At 44.2% G+C, this 16,962-nt stretch overlaps 1 protein-coding gene across 1 annotated transcript in view; it reads right to left on the bottom strand.

The window, feature by feature from the left end:
* Positions 1-16,962, bottom strand: part of STX8 (syntaxin 8) — a gene marked incomplete at its 5' end in the record, with an annotated part of 113,807 nt that overhangs the window by 40,003 nt on the left and 56,842 nt on the right. The window contains one exon of the mRNA XM_010579495.1: positions 5,138-5,239. Within this exon, the coding sequence (XP_010577797.1) occupies positions 5,138-5,239 (102 nt within the window). The remainder of the gene's footprint in view (positions 1-5,137; positions 5,240-16,962) is intronic.

Genomic DNA, 16,962 nt, shown 5'->3' with positions numbered 1-16,962 from the left:
GTTGTAAAAGTGAGTCATGTAGATGCTCACATACCCAAGAGCTGTGCCACTGAAGAACATCGAAACAAGGAGCAGGTGGACCAGGCTGCTAGAATTGAAGTGACTCAGGTGGGTCTGAACTGGGAACATAAGGGTGAGCTATTTAAAACTCGATCAGCCCATGACACATCAGGACATTTAGGAAGGGATGCAACATACAAATGGGCTTGTGATCAAGGGGTGGACTTGACTATTGATGCCATTGCACAGGTTATCCATGAATGTCAAACATGTGCCATAATCAAACAAGCCAAGCGGCTAAAGCCTTTTTGGTACAGAGGATGATGGCCGAAGCATCAAGATGGGGAAGCCTGGCAGATTGATGACATCACACTACCATGAACCCACCACTGCAAGCACCATGTGCTTACAATGGTGGAAGCAATTACTGGATGGTTGGAAACATACCCTGTGACCCATGCCACTGGCCGGAATACTATCTTGGGCCTTGAAAAGCAAGTTTTATGGCGACACAGCACCCCTGAAAGAATCAAATCAGACAACGGGAGTCATTTCCAAAACAACTCATAGACACCTGGGCCAAGGAGAATGGCATTGACTGGGTGTATCACATCTCCTACCATGCACCAGCCTCCAGGAAAATTGAACAATACAATGGACTGTTAAAAACTGCACTGAGAGCAATGGGTGCTGGGACATTCAAGCATTGGGATACACATTTAGAAGAAGCCACCTGGCTAGTTAACACTAGAGGATCTGCCAGTCTGCACTGTGGAAGGAGTCAAGATCCCCGTAGTACATACAAGGAACTTGTTGGGAAAAACAGTCCGGGTTGTTCCTTCCTCAGGAAAGGGTAAACCTATTCACGGGATTGTTTTTGCTCAAGGACCCAGGTGCACTTGGTGGGTATTGCAGAAGTGTGGAGGAGTCCAATGTGTACCTCAAGCTGATTTAATCCTGGGTGAAAATACTCCATGATTTCAGTTGCATGTTATAGGAATTACTATAGCAGGAACCACCTGACTCAATGGAGGACAAGCCTTACAAGAAGCAGTGCAAGCGCAGCAACGACCTGACCAGAGCTGGCTTTGGGGCCCAGTAATTCCATGGAACACACCACCTCTCCTGTCCTGAGTGACCACCATAACAGAAGTCATGGACTAAATGAACTCAGTGGACATTTTGTGGACGTTTTACAGACATTTCACAGGGTTGGTCCATAGACTAAGGAAATGGTACCTGTGTATTATATCAAAGGATGGGAAGAGGGGTGGCAGTTAATGAGGATGTATTGGACAGTGTGGGACCTGAGCATGACATAAATGGTATGGAAGAAGGGGCGGAGAATGTGCTGGTTTTGGCTGGGGTAGAGTTAATTTTCTTCACAGTAGCTAGTATGGGGCTGTGTTTTGGATTTGTGCTGGAAATGGTGTTGATAACACAGGGATATTTTCGTTATTGCTGAGCAGTGCTTACACAGAGTCAAGGCCCTTTCTGCTTCTTACCCCACCAGCGAGCAGGCTGGAGGGGACACAAAGAAGTTGGGAGGGGACACAGCCGGGACAGCTGACCCCAACTGACCCAAGGGATATTCCATGCCATATGATGTCATACTCAGCAATAAAACTCGGGGGAAGGTTGTCCTGGGGGCTGCTGCTTGGGGAGTGGCTGGGCATCGGTCAGTTGGTGGTGAGCAATTGTTTTCATTTGCACCACTTGTCTTTCTTGGATTTTATTTCTCTCTCTTTGTTATTTTGCTTTTCATTACAATTTTATTATTATTATATTTCAATTATTAAGCTGTTCTTGTCTCAACACATGAGTTTTCTCACTTTTACCCTTCCAATTCTCTTCCCCCCATCCTGCTGGTGAGGGGAGTGAGCAAGCAGCTGTGTGATGCTCAGTTGCCAGCTAGGGTTAAACCATGAGACCCCGCTCAGCATCTCACCCTTAATTATACTGTCATTTCTTTACTTATTTTTAAATGGAGTTCTTAAGAGGACATTCTGAGGGTTAAAGCTTCTAATAAAAAAGTTAGTGAGAAATGGTTAATGAGTGTTACTCTGCACAACCCTCCCCCAAAGGTATGCAAACTGGGAGAGAGTGGGGACAAACAAACCCAAGAGAACCAGGGGTAAAACTGAAAAGTTAGGTTTGTGTGCACAGGCATTCCTGTAGCAAATTTGGTAAAGGCAGCCTAATATGATTAATGATTTGCATGTACATTTTGGTGAAAGCTCAAGGCAAATTTCTGAAATCTAAGAAATATATATGTCCTAACATGCCTCCTAAATGCCCAGCATACGCTGAAAAGAAATAAAACAATGCCAAGCAGCGTGCAAACATTTGCCTGCAGATGACTGATGATTTTCAACAATAATTTCATAAATGTGGCAGACTTGAGCATATCCCATGACTATTCTTCCGCTGCAATCCCTGGGAGTTCCCACTGACACCAGTGTGGGGCTGCCCGGGGCCACCAAGGGAGATGGGCTCCAACCGGGGCAGCCTTCATTGGGCAGAAGCAAGGGATGGGATTGTCAACAGCTCTTGAGTCAGCAAGAGAAATGGCATTGAAAATAAGCTGCAAATGAAACAACACACCCGAAACAACCTGAAAGTTTCTGCCAGGATTGAGTACAGCCAGAGGTGCAGACACTGCTCTCTGCAATGCTTCTGCACCCAGCAACGCTTGTGCAGAGCAGGTAGCACCGAGGGCCAGACGGCCATGGCATAAATCACACCGGTCGCTGGAGACAACTTCCAAAGCTTGAAACGATGTTTGCATGAGAACAAGATGTTGAAATATTGATTAAAGTTGGATTTCATCAGCAATACTTTGATTTTATTATTATACTGGCTGCTAACAAAGACACACCCATTAATGCGTTACATTCTTGCTTGTAAAAGGGTGATTATTCCACTATTCACGCCAGGCTGCTCCGCTTGTATCCACAGCCAGTGGCTCCAGTACAGGCACTCATCAGAAAAATAAAAAGACATCATGATTTCAAAAATGAGGCAAAAACACGGAAACAGGCACATGCTGGAACAGTGCAGAGACTGGGTCCAAGCAAAAGTCTGCATCCCAGGGAAGGAAGGGGTAGGCAAGGGGGAAGACTGAGCACTTCACCCCAGTTTAAATCCAAAGTAACATGCCGAAACCAAAGAGTTACTCATTTTATCAATCTAAATGAAATGTTGGAGGGGGAAAAAAAGCACTTTGAAAAAATTACCTAGCAGGTGCCAGTTTTCCCGCTGCTTGGCTTTGTTCAAGGAATAATCGTACATTCACGGAGAGTTTTTCTGATCTTATTATGCTAGTTAATTTTCAGTGCCAGGGATAAGGGTGGAAAAGGGATGGGAAGAATACCATTAAAGCCTGTGTCTTCCAGCATTATTGTTCTAAAACTCATGCTTAGGCAGAATAAAACAGCTATCTGAGGCAATATAGTGTTTACATATACCCAAATTGTTATGCAAACACAGGAAGACCTATTGGAGCAGAGGGAACAGGCACCGAGAGGCAGCACTTCTCACCACCCCTTGCAGAAAAATGTTTTTCAATGTGGAAAGGGTGAGAGAGGTCACCCCCAAGGAATCCAGCCCAGGATCCTCCCAGCCTTCGCCTCTCCCATCCTCCTCCTCCTCTCAAATTCCCCAGCGCAGCCAGCACGGGTTTCAGAGTTAAAGAGACAGGCTCATTATCCAGCAACATTGTCTGGGGGCTGAATTCGCATGAGGAACCTAAAAAGCAGGGAGAAAGGAGGGAGAAGCTGTCCTGTATGGAATGGGATTCACTGCCTGCCCTGCGCAGGCATTTCATGTCATGCTTCCCTGTAGGCCTGCAGAAAATGAAGCCACAGAAATTAAGGGGAGACTTCAAAGAGCACACAGGAGTACTCGGCATCATTCAAGTGCAATTATTTTTAGATTAAATCCATCTTGTGTCAACATTAAATACTTAAACTAAAAAAATCAGTCATGAACTCTGGAGTCACACCTTTAATTCTATCTGTAGTTGGTACAAGAGAAATCATAGACAAATGTCTGACGAGTCAACTTTAACCTCCAGAGGAAGCCAGAGACTTTCACCAGCCTACATCAACCAAGCTTTCAAAAAGTTATCGCTGATGGAGAGCTAAATCAATCCCTGAAATATATCCTCAGTGCTTGAAAAATGTCTCATTGCCAGTCTGAGCTCCATCACTTTTGCTGCTAGATCACTCTACAGAATAAAAGCTCCCCACCAGCCAGAAACCTCCTCTCCACCCAGATATGTGACCAAGTCACCTCTCAACTTCTCTTTACTAAACTATATAAGCCAAATTTCATTAACTTCTGGCTGTAAGTCAAATTTCTACAGAGCACATATTATTGTTAGCATTTTGAGTCCTCTAGTGTGCCGAAAACAAATCACACACACCAAAAGTGGAGATGCTATTTCCAGAAGAGTCTCACTACCACCACCTCCCCATGGACATCCTCCCCCAGTCACCCCTCAGTGTCAGTCATCCTCCCAAGATAAAGACATTTGCTGCCATCACCCACAGCATCCTCCTAAAGTCATTGCTATCAAAAACCCCAGCTCTTCATCCTATAGAGGAAACCCGCATTCACTCTCTTGAGATGTATAACCTTCCTTTGATGATATGAAAAGAGTACAATTCAGCTTTAGCAGCCTGCATGTAGCTTGAAGACTCACCAGCAAGGATTTCGTGTCTGGCAGGCTGTGAATGCCACTTGGTTGAGAACACATTCCTGCAGGACACCACCAGAAATGTCCCTGCGGCATCACTCCCCGCTGTGACCAGTTTGTGAGAGCTGGTAGCCAGCAAGTTTTTTAAACCTAATTAACACGTACCAAACTGATTTCATACAGTTCTACAATTTCCAATCAGAATATTGTGCAATGCTGGAGTCAAATGGCTTAAGGAAGTTAACTATATCAACACACAGCATGCGCAGTGAGTCAAACCTGCAACAGCAGCTAAGGTCACGCTTGAGTTTGGAGAGGTGGGGGTTTTTAGTTTTTAAAAAAAGCTATCCTTGGGAGGAGCACATTGCACACAGCTTCTGAGTGCTAGACTGGTTTCTCATCATTTAATAACAGGATTGTGCTCAAGCCATTTCCTACCACAGGACGTTGATTTCTTATCCACCAACTTCACATGCCGCGTCTGGTTGCGAAGCTTGTCATCTGTGTTTTCAACCAGGTTAGTGAGGTCATCGATGATCTCTAGGGAAAGAGAAACATGAGCATTAATCTCCAAGCCCCACAGCATCACTGCTCAACATGCACGCTCCTGCTGGAGGCTCCAAAATGGAAACCAGCTGCACCCTTTTATTTTCCAGTATGACAGACCAGTGATCCACATGCACTGAAAGGTCCAAATCCTGGGAAGTACTACACAAGAGACTTTGACTTCAGATTCAGTGCACTCCTCCACTGCAAGAGTGAAGGAAAAAAAATACAGCCTGAAACAGCAGGATCAGTCTAGGTAGCCATGAAGTATAAGATGATGGCAGCCACCATACACTAGCCAAAGTAAGAGAATTAATGCATATGCTATAGGAAATCTGAAATTTCAGTCCCTGGAACAGAGAATCTCAACACTTGGCCATTACATAGTCATTAAAACACATCCAGAATCACCATCTTCATTAAGTGCTTTTGAGAGCATTTGGTGCGGTCCCAACCAAGCGACCACGGAGGATACAGTCAAAGTTCTGCCTTGGTTCAATTACTGAGATGTACGGCTGGCAGTTCTGCTTGCAGCCCAGACGATCCTCTGGGAAAAGGAAAGTGAGCAAAATTTCTCCTACATCTATTTTTAATAGAGGGGAAAGGAAAATTTGAAGCCAACCCACCTTCAACCTCATGCAACTGATGACTTTAATTTTGTCATGGAAATCAGACCAGGTACAAGGCCTACACCAAGAGTGGTTGATGGGTTGGGGTTTTTTAACACTGAAAATTAAAAGGCACATTCAGACACTGAATTTCCTTCTTGCTGATTGTTATGCTCTAATTTTCTTGAAATACACAGCCAGTGCTTCTTGCTGGGTGTATGAATACATTGCGTTTGAGTGGCTTTCTACTCTGCAGGTAGGAACAGCTTTTTTTGTGCATGATAAACCAGGAGGAGGACACCAGCCAAAACCTGAATGCTATTGCAAAGCATCTTGCTCTGGTTACACTTCTAGCACTTTCCCCACTATTGATCACTGTCTTAATAAATCTAGCCTGCCTTTTGAGATCAGGTCAGGGACAGAGCCGTGCCAGCTGGCGGCTGCTGTGCTCTCAACTCATTTGTACTCTGGCAGATCCTAGCACTGCATCTCTGCACTGCAGCGCTTCTGAAACATCCAGGTTTAATGGACTGTAAGCAAAAGCAGAAGTTAGAGCACACAGTGTTCAGTTAGCAAGATATACTAATATACCGTTCATTTTTATGCATCATAACCCTGTATACTTTCAAACAAGAGACTTCCCAAGTATCTCTACTAGAAACAAGGGGATGACACTAAAGAAAGCATTCCTTGTACTTCCAAAAATTCCCTGTGACACTAGAATAAAACCTTGAGCTTGCAAGGTGGTGCCAATATGTGACATTAATTCTTGCAGCTTGTCAAGAACACCTGTACCCCTCTGCTGGCCATCACTTTTATACCAGCACTTGAAAGGGAACAGTTTCCTCTAAAATTCACCTTCCTGCACCAAAAGATGTAAACTATGCAGGGTGCCTATGTCCTCAAATCTTACCAAGTAACAAGCATTGCTCTAGATACAGAGATAAAACCAGTCTGATTATACATACAGATACAGAAAACAAATATAAAATAATCAAAGTTCTGAAGACACAAAGGAAATTTTCAAAGGCATATATAGCACAGAGGTTTTACCCTCCCGGAGAGCTGGGAGATTTAAGCATCATCCTTTTAATGCATGCTTTTTAAGTCTGCCCCACAAGCACTCTACCATCTCCAGCAAATCCCTATGTAAAATGATATCAGCATCTCAAAAATCTTGTACTTTGAAAATACACATCTTTCTTAAAACATGAGCTCCCGATTCATGTCCTGCAGCCTAAACCATCTAAGCATTCACATGAAGGGAGGGCAGAGGGCAAACATGAACTGCTTCTCTGTCTGGGCAGCCTCCATTTTATCCTATATATCTAAACCATTCACCACTCCTGTGGTTAAGGAGCATCACCCCACCAATACTGCTCTATTCCAGACACAAACTCTCTGTATTTGTAAAGTTGTTTATAATACTCAAGATTTTACTGTTCATCCTACACCAAAACACATTTTCCCAAGTGATGGCAGGTTCTTTATTTGAACTTCAAGATTTGTTCAGTTTGTAGTTCAGATATTAATTCTCCTCCCCCTCCCACCCAACTTTCCCAGGTCTAACATCTGCAAAGCCAACAACATTTTGGGGAAACTTTATCTGTCTTGTGTGATTCAGCACACAGGAAAACCAGCACAATGCTGCCTGCAAAGGCAGGCTTTCTCATGTTTGCCTCTAAATGAAAAAAAGTGCCGAAAGTTCCCATCGTTGTCAAGGACAAAGTGATAAGCATGCTTGGGAAATAAGAGACCTTCCTTTGCCAACACTGACCAGACCCTCCTTGAAAAACATCCTGGTGAACAAGCTGTAGCTAAATGAGAACAAATGCAAGCAGGAAAATTTTCTGTCATCATTTCAAAGCCCAAGGCATTGCAATTGGGATTATGTCTAGAGCCTCTGCTCTCCCATCCCCCTGCACAAGCCATTCCCCTCTCAGTCCAACCAGGAGGAGCCACTTCTGAACCAGAGAACTGAACTGTACAGCTTAGGAGAAGCGTTTCTCCATATCTATATGTCTGTTGATACAGTCAGGTTTCAGGGGAGCAGGCCACTTCACCAAGCACATAGCTCAAAGCTCAAAAAGCAACCAGTCCTTTGTTGTAACGTGCAGTTAAGACCAGAAATGTCGGGGTGCTCATGGCACAACCAGGAGGTCTGAGCAGGGTCTTCCCCTCCGCAGCCGTGCTGGGGTTGGTGTGGGAGAAAGCACAGGGAGGTTCTTACCCCATCACCAGTTGAATCAGGATTCCAGCCCAGCAGGTTCCCCAGACCACAGTGCGCTTGCAACCCCCAACACCCTGCAGAGAAACATCCACCCCTCTTCCTCCACCAGCACGCTGTCGTGGTGACACTCAGGTTCAGAGCAGCTCTCAACCTTCATGTACATTAAAGAATTTCTCCCCCACTCTAATGCAAAGGAAACACAACGGAAATACATGCTGTATAAGGCAGAACTGAAAACTAGCAATTAATTTCTAAGGTAGGCAGAGCTGCTGCCAGAGAAAACTAACTCCACGGCTAAGAAAGCCTTTAGAGCACTGACAATCCTACATTAGCTCTCAGTAGGCTCCCGAGGACCACATCTTCTGACAGATGACCCACCTCCAACCCCCTTTGCCCTTCAAGCTGGCTATTACATTCAGGATGAGAAATTTTCTATCACCTCCCATTTACCTGACTAGCCAAGGAGTAAGTTTAAAAAAAACAGAGAGAAACCTGAAAAAGGGGAAGGAGCAAGGTTCCCCCCTTGGGAGGGAGCAGACGGGGAAAAGCAGGCTGCTGAAGGGCTGCCAGTGACCTTACAAAGGACGTTTCTGTAACACTGCACTGCAAACCACATTTAAACCGGTAACACAAATTTAGCCAAGGTCTTCTTTCAGTGAAGGAGTATCTTGAGGCAGAAGATAAAACCTACCGCACAACCCTAGTATCAAAATCTGAGTAATTTAAGCCCAGCTGAAGTAGAAGTTTGAAGGCTGCTCATCTGTTGGAGATGAGCTCGGACAGGACCTCCTGTATCAGCAGGGACTTCTGCTTGAAAACCGGTGTCGCAGCCCTGCTCGTCCCTGCACGTGTGTCCCTTTGCTAGGGTTGCAGCCATCAGCCAGGGAGGTACGTTGGCTTTTGAGCTCACCAGCAGCCAAGGCAGCCAAACACGCCAGCACAAAAGTTGCAGGTTTCTATAAGAAGGCAGAGGCAGGTGCGCGGGCATTACCAATTCTCCTCACCTCGTCCCTGTGAGGCTGCAGCAGTGAAACACAAACCCATCTCTACAAATCTTGATGCTTTTCCTGGTGATCAAAGCTATAACATTTGGGCTGGAGCCCTCAAAAGGGCAGGATTTCTTCAGAAGCCTGGTATATATCAGACAGCAAAAATAATGGTGGGCTTTACAGATTTCAGATCAATATATATACACCTTAAACCAGGACAAAAATCATGGAAGGTCTTAATTTTGTGGACACAAGCCCATCTTCAGTCCTGCCCTTGCTCCTCCAGCTATGGGACCAGCAATGGAGAGGGCACGGGCAGCCCTTCAGGGCATTGGGATGAATTGCACGCAGGGGATTTACAAGCAAAGAAAATGCGCAATGTAGAAACAGCAAAGTAAGCAGATGACAGGAGAAAATGTAGGCTGATATATTCCAAAATCTTTGACTTTTTTTTGTTAAAAAGCCCACAGCAGCAGTTTTTGATCTTAGGCAATGTGTTTTGGAGCAATGCAGAGCAGCCAGGCTGAGTGTGGGTCCAGGTTGGAAGAGCTGGGAGAAGCATCCCTGTGGAAGAGGCGGGAGAGGCTGGAAACAGCAGCTGTACAGTCAGTCAGCCTCTCCAGTTCCAACATTATTTCTACCTCCTGAGGAGGAGAGGGGTGTTTACTGGAGAAAGCGTGAGCAAAGTGAGGAAAAGTTCCTTCTGTTTATTTTTTTAAAAAAACAAACACCAAACTGATTTTGGTTTTAAAATTTTGCATTAATCTTAAAACGTATTTTTGGCCATATAAACAAATACAAAAATCATTTAATCAGATCTGAACTTGTCGCTGCATCAGCTATCACAGCCAGAAAATTAAATCTTCTAAGCTGCAGCTGAACACAAAGCGCTTAAAAAAAATTGCTCATTGAATTGCTTCACTGGTCACAGCAAACTGAAGCACTATCAATGCCTACAGTCAACTTTTAAAAGATCAAGAATCCATTGATTGACCCAGATCAACAGTAGACTTACAGAGATATGAGAACGTAAGTGTTAAATATTCCTTTTCAAAGTTTTGTTAAAATGGGAAATGGAAAATGAAAAGTGAAGCAACTGGTCTGAACCCTGGATCACAAGCACTTTCCACTTTGCTCTATCATGCTTGGCTTCGCAATCTCAAATGATATCTTAAAGATTGAGAAAGATGATCTTTAGAATAACTCTGAATTAAATGGTTGCATTGTAAGTCACACTAGCATCACATTTTGCTGCTACAGATTTCTGGAGTCCATCCCTTGCCACGTGTGTGCGTTTAGAAGGACTGTGCTAAAAGTGACTACCAGAATGTAAAAACCTTTCCTGAAATCGCAGTGCAACAACAACCTGACAGCAGCGGTAAGGGTGTACTTATAATACATCTTTAAAATCACATCTGCTAATAGCTAGAAAAATAAAGATTTATGCAAAGCACATGAATAGAAGACAGATGATTAAAAAATTGAGCAGAAGAAATTATATGTAATCCTAGGAATTTCTCAGAAAAAAAGTTCATTCTTCATACCCTTTTTCCTTTGAAGACTTTGCTGCTGCCATGAAAATCAAAAACAGTTTTATTTCCTACGAACACTGGTGCTTTCTGTAAAAACCTGGTTCTGCTTCTCTCCAGCCACAGCATGGATAATTTCAGCGTGTCCCATGAGATGGGAATCCCACCCGTTAGAGCCGTAAGTCATCTCTCCGGGAAACTGCCATACATCATGCTACAGCTGGTCTCTTGCGCTAAGGGCTCGCGCAGGATGGGAAAGCAAACCCTGAGCTGAACCCAAGCCAGGTGCTGGAGCAGTCTGCTGTGTCCAAACGGATCCTTTTGCTTTTTTCCTTTATTCCTCCTCAAAAAGGCTGCAAGCTTCAGGCACTGGATTTGCTCGCAGTCCTGTTGAGCAACACAACAGAGACCACAGGTCCTCCATCACAACCACCATCTGCCTTTCCCATATTCCCAACTTCTCTGTTGACATTTCTAACAATGCTTCCTATGGGTTTGAAATTGGACTTCTCTGGCAGCCCCATCTTCTGTGTCAACTCAGCCATCAAGTCTTTCTACAGCTGGTCAGAAGTTTTCCAAGGGAACAGTTTCCACTGGAAAACCATTTGACAGATGATAAAAACAGTACATCCCAGAGCGCTCTGCACGCCTGGACCTTCAGTGTTTTACCTCCTTGATGATGCCCTTTATGCTGAAACACGTCCCTGATCAGCTTGAAGCAAATAACCAGCTTTCAGCTTGCAAATGAAATTCTCAGTTTTGACAACAAAACAAGAAGCCCAAACGTCTCCAGAGCACAGAAGTCCCTTTTCCAGCCCATTCAGCCACTCCACCTTTCCTCCCTTTCCAACCCCAGTGCCAAGACCCCATCAGTGCCTGGCCAGCCCCGCTCTGCTCCAGCAACACTGAAGACAGAGGAGCAAGTCAACTGCTAGGTCATGAGATCACACTAAAGACACAAAATTAATATTGCATCTTTCTCTGCAGGGACTAAACAGCAGCAAGCTATGCCAGAGTTATGGCGTGTGCATCAACACTGCATGTTTTAATCAGGAAAGGTGTAACTTATGAGATTACAAGTCACAATATGAATTGCAGCACACAGACATGGAGGAGATGATCCTATGCAACAGCTATGGATGCTGTTGCTCTCATCACCAGGGCACCATGAACCAAGCCACCAAACACTGGAGTCCTCCTTGCTGTTTCTCCCATGAAGGAGCTCATGAGAAAGCAAGCCAACTCGTTATGGAGAAGTGCGAAGCAGACCATTAAAGGAGTGAAAGCCAGGCAGTGGCAGAGCCAGAGAGCTAGGCCGTTTTGAAGAACAATGTGTTTTATTTTGCAGGAAACCATGTGGGTTTTTTCCTACTCCTTCACCACTCAAGAGCAGGAAAATGATTTGGTTGCCTTTCCATCCAAAGTCTCCCTGTTTCTACCCATGTCCCACATAGGTGCACCATCTTTCTAAAGGCATGGAATTTTTTTTTTTAATCATTCTCCTTAACTCATGGAGTTCCTAGGAAAGATGGCCATCTCTTCCCATGAAGTAGAACAGGCTCTTGCACAGCCAGAGTTCTGCTTTCATACATGACTTTACCCTAATTGATTTTTTTTGTTTATTTAAAACATGTAAAAAGCCCCACTTGGTTTTGGCAACTCCATCTTTGAGTCACCCTCATTCTGTCTGTAGAGAAGAAACCCAAAAGCCAAGTGAAAACGGCCACATGAAATACAGCACAGGCAGAGAGAAGCAAATCTGGGCTTTGGTCGCAGTTTAGCAGAACAGCGTTGCTGACCAAACATTTCCTTGGAATTGTTTGGATTTTCCATGGATTTAAATTTACAGATCACTCGATAGTATTTATCGATGAGTAATGCATCTCCACGGTATACCCCACTGTGAGTCATGGAAGACTGCAGTCAGCCTTAAGAAAAACATATAGAGAACTAAAATCCATAATGTTTTATACTACGCAAAAAAATTACAATAAGGCTGGAATTTAGCAGAGAAGCCAAGCAGGCTTTCTCTCCCTCCTTCAGGTCTCCGGTGCCTCAGGAGAAGAGCTAGATACCAAAGAAATTAATCATATATTGAATGCCAACCTCTATATGTCCAAACCCCGTAATTACATGTTAATAAGAAAGCAAGCATTGTTCAAAATGCCAGTAGTATGAAATGAAGATTGCAACTAATATAAGTACATTAGAAACCTAAAGAACCTTAGCACGATGTGCCAGCTGTAATGTCAAGGCAGAGTGAAAAGAAAAAAAATGCAGTAAAAAATACAAAGCCAAGAATCTTAATTTCTCTCCTTCACTGCTAGCCGTGCCTGGTTTTGCAAGCTCTCTGACATGTGCAGCTCTCCATGCCACAAGCAATTTGTTAGTGCAGTCATGGGCTTCTCCTCACTGTTCAACTCCAAGGTAATACTCAAAATCCCACTGGTGTTCATGCTGATCCAAGCTCTGTGCCGCTCAGGACGCCGGGACACCGACACTTTCTGCTGTGACGAGTTTTGCATTTCAAGCAAAGACCAAGATTCCTCCTCCCACCTTCCCAAATTTAACTGATGACATTTAATCTCTTCTTTGGCAGAACTTCATGTAAGTATTAAAAAAACCCAAAAATACTAACTTCTCTGAGGGAGCAAACCAACTTGTTCCTCTGTGTTTCTGCTGTCTCACTCTTTGGCTCCTTTAATTCATGGGGGCTTGATGGTCCTTGGAGAAAATCAGGTTGAGAAGACCTTTTGTGGCCTCCTGCTGAGAACGTGTTTTACGACGTGCCACGTGTACGTAGCAGTCCCAGTGGTACAGGGAGGCAAGAGGGGATCTCACCTCCCGCTGCTTCCCCTGGAGTTCTGCTGGGGTCCCGGTGGCACAGAGACATCGCTCGCCCTTCCCTGTGTCCGCACTGCCAAGCAGTGGCTCTGCTGACCAAGAGAAGGGCAGCTGGGCGGCAGGATCTCCAGGCAGAGTAGGGCAGGAGCTGGCAGGCTTGGTTTGTGTCCAGGAGAGCAGGCGGGGAAGGGCAGTTCTTCTCCCCCACGCAGCCGGTGACCAGCTCCAGCCTGCCCTCCATGCTCAGGTTAGTAGCTTGAGGCACTAGATGCATCAGCTATTGCAGCAGAAGGTCCTCCTTCTCCCAACATACCCTGTGGACTCCAGGCCATGCCAGCTCTCCGCCCTGAGGAATCCTTGCAGGGGAACAACTCCTTCAGGACCAGGATTGCTCCTGGTTCCCTGAGTTCCTGGTAACAGTGGAAAATGCACAGACTGAAAAGAACAAACTGCTCCAGAGTCCTACAACCTCTGCCTGGCCTTTGGGAAGGGAAGAGCAGCCCAAGCGCCCAGCTCAGAAGGCCGAGGGCCAGCACATGCCTCCAGCGTATCCCTTTCCCACTGCTTCACCAAACCTTCAGCACCTTCAAGGGTAACACTTGCTGAAAGAAGAGAAAGCTATTTGTTTTGCTACAGAAAACCTTGCCATCTGCTCCAGGGACTAAGAGGACACGTCCAGGATCACCGTTTCCACCACACACCACCCTTCACACTGCAGCCAAGCAGCCTCACTCATCCATTCCAAAATATACAAGATTATATTTGGGTCAAACTTTGATACCGCCGAGCAACACAGAACACTTCATCCTCTCGAAAGCAGGTCCGGAGGCAGCAGAGGGTGGTTTGAAAATACATGGCGGTGACAAAGAACCATCCCAGGCCATCAGCTGTGGTAGCCCTCATCAGATCATTCACAGCTAAAGAGCAACACTGAGAAAACAAATAGCAGTATCGATTCCAGCAAACACAGTTATTAGTTAGAGTTGTTATTTTAAAAGCACATACTGAGAAGTTTTCCCTTTTCCAGCTGCTTATTTTGTTTTATTCGAACAAAACCCATGGACATTAATTTTAGCTGTACTTAATTGAATAATTTCTCTGGGGAATAGTTCAGGGCGAGTTTTAAAGCTGCCTGTTTCCAAGAGCCATTACTAATTGGCATATACCACAGTGTCAGTGTGCCAACCAAAATAGTACGCTTTAATGTTACTGGAACTACTCTCAGTCCAGATGTGTTGAGAACTCCCAGTGATATAAGGCAGGCAATAACTATATTCACATGATATGGTATTTTGAGTATCCTTCCCCAGTTATCTGGAAGGAGATAATAGTCTCCTTCACCAGAAATATTCAAGTGTAAAGCCAGGTCATTTGTTCCTCCCCTTTACTCCCAACAAGTGACCTTTCCTTTTTATTTACCGTGTTTAAAGCAGACCAGCACAGTTACCTAGTTATCAAATGCACATTAATATTAAAAAAAACAAACAAACAAACAAAAAAACCCAACAAACCCTCTTGCAAGAATTATAAAAGGTTGCCTCTGATTTACAGCATCCACTGAAGTCACCATTGCCATACACCCAGTGCACTCTGGTCAGTATGTGGCACACCAAGCCCACAGCAAGCGCTGGCTCCTTGTACTTGTAGTCATCTCTTATTTTTATTCAAATCTAAAATCTGAGTGCTCTAGCAACAAAACCAGAGATTTTTAGGCCAGACTATCAAAACTTCCAGCAAAATCTTCACGTTATAGGGACAATAGCGTTAAACTATTTTTCTACAGACTCACTTTGAGAGAAAGCAAGGAAATACTGCTAACAGATAAAATAATCTTAAGTTCTGCATCTCTAGGAAAGCCTGGAGCACTAAGAGACTGGAAGCCTACTTACATTCATATAACAAAATCCTGCCAATCAAAACACTTTTCCTGTTATGATATGTTTGTTTTCTGCAAACTTATAGCAAAAAATGAAAGGACAGAAGCTAATTCAGACTCTGTATTAATTTGTTTTCCCTTTATCCAAAATCTAAGCAGGATTTTTAAAATACTGCCTTCAGAAATTCTTCATAATATTCACCCCTACATTCTTTTGGTAACTCTAATTTATCCCAAGTTTGTACACCATTGCAATACTTTTCCACAGATGTCAATAGCTTTAATTACAAATATGCATCAGTTGCCATAATTACACTAGGGTAGACGGTATAGCAATTCCCCATAAAATACCACTAAAACCTGGTTTTTAGTTTAGGTTTCTGGTCCATTACTCAAAAAAAAAATAAAATCACTTAAGTTATACTCCATGCAGCTGTTGTCACTTTAAGATCTACTTGACAATTACTACTTCCACACTTCTTAAAGTGTGGACCCATCACAGTAATGTAATGTAATGTAATCCTTGTGGGTACCAAAGAACCAGGCCTTAGACGCACTGAAAAAAAATAAATAAATAAAAAAAATAACACAGTGAGACAGCATCTCATCTACTTGGGTCACAGCCACCTCAACCCAGATATACACCTTTCTTCCCCGAGATAAAAATCAATTCTCAGCCATTTTCTCAACTCTGAGAGTAACTGTAGTTAATGCATCTACGGGCGGACTCTCTTAAAAGCCAGCACGTTGCCTACTAAGGGTTTACTCACAAGAGGTGCTCCCCATAAATCCACCCTCGCCTTGCATGCCATCCGTCAGCCCAACAATACATCACGACTGCCCGACCCCGGGCCGGCCAGCGAGACGGGGCTGTGAACGTCTCTTTGATGAACTGGGGCTGTGAAAGATGCCGCAGCACGCTGATGGATAACCCTCCGAGGCCGGCTCCTTCCTCCCGGACAAAGGCCCCGTCACTTGGGAGTCCCGGCAGAAGTTTCCCAAGCACCTTTGAAAGAAAAAAACCTCATTTCTCAAAACCTGCCTACGAGACAGCTCCAGCTCTAAGGCGATTTAAAGCGATGATTATAAATGGCTAATGTCATTTTGTCCCCACGAGAAAAATCACCAAATTGTTTGGCTTTGCTGGGAGCGAGGCTGAGCGGAATCACCCTGCTCTGTGGCAAGTGCCTTCAAAGAAAGAAATACTGAAATTCCTGACATGTCTAGCAGGCTGCGCAGGATGTATAAACTCATTCCTACACAAATTAAAGAAAACTCAATCCAAAAAGCAGGACCGATCCATTCCTAAAGTGTTAACTGTAACACTATTTCCAACCCACGAGAGTGTCCCACATTTTTTACATTAAAAATCTTAAAAGTTAGTGAAACACTTCATTGCTGCCACGGTCCCTACAACTGAGAATAATTCAACAACTGGAGATTAAGTGCTCTCGGTTTCGAAGCAGACTAAGGAAGATTGGAAAAAATGACCAGCAGTGCTCTTGCATAGCTGGAGACCAAAAATATATTACATGGACTGCAGTTTGAGGAGCAAAAAGGGAATATAACTCAATGTGCTGATGTGATGCTGACTTTAGTGATTCAAGCTTAAGTGGTGTGTTCCTTTCCTTCCAGTTTCAG

Source organism: Haliaeetus leucocephalus, unplaced genomic scaffold (genome assembly GCF_000737465.1).
Source record: "Haliaeetus leucocephalus isolate CR32 unplaced genomic scaffold, Haliaeetus_leucocephalus-4.0 Scaffold657, whole genome shotgun sequence".
In the NCBI taxonomy this organism is placed as follows: domain Eukaryota; kingdom Metazoa; phylum Chordata; class Aves; order Accipitriformes; family Accipitridae; genus Haliaeetus; species Haliaeetus leucocephalus.
The sequence above is the reverse complement of the archived record's forward strand: the minus strand, read 5'-3'. Positions and strand labels throughout refer to the sequence as shown.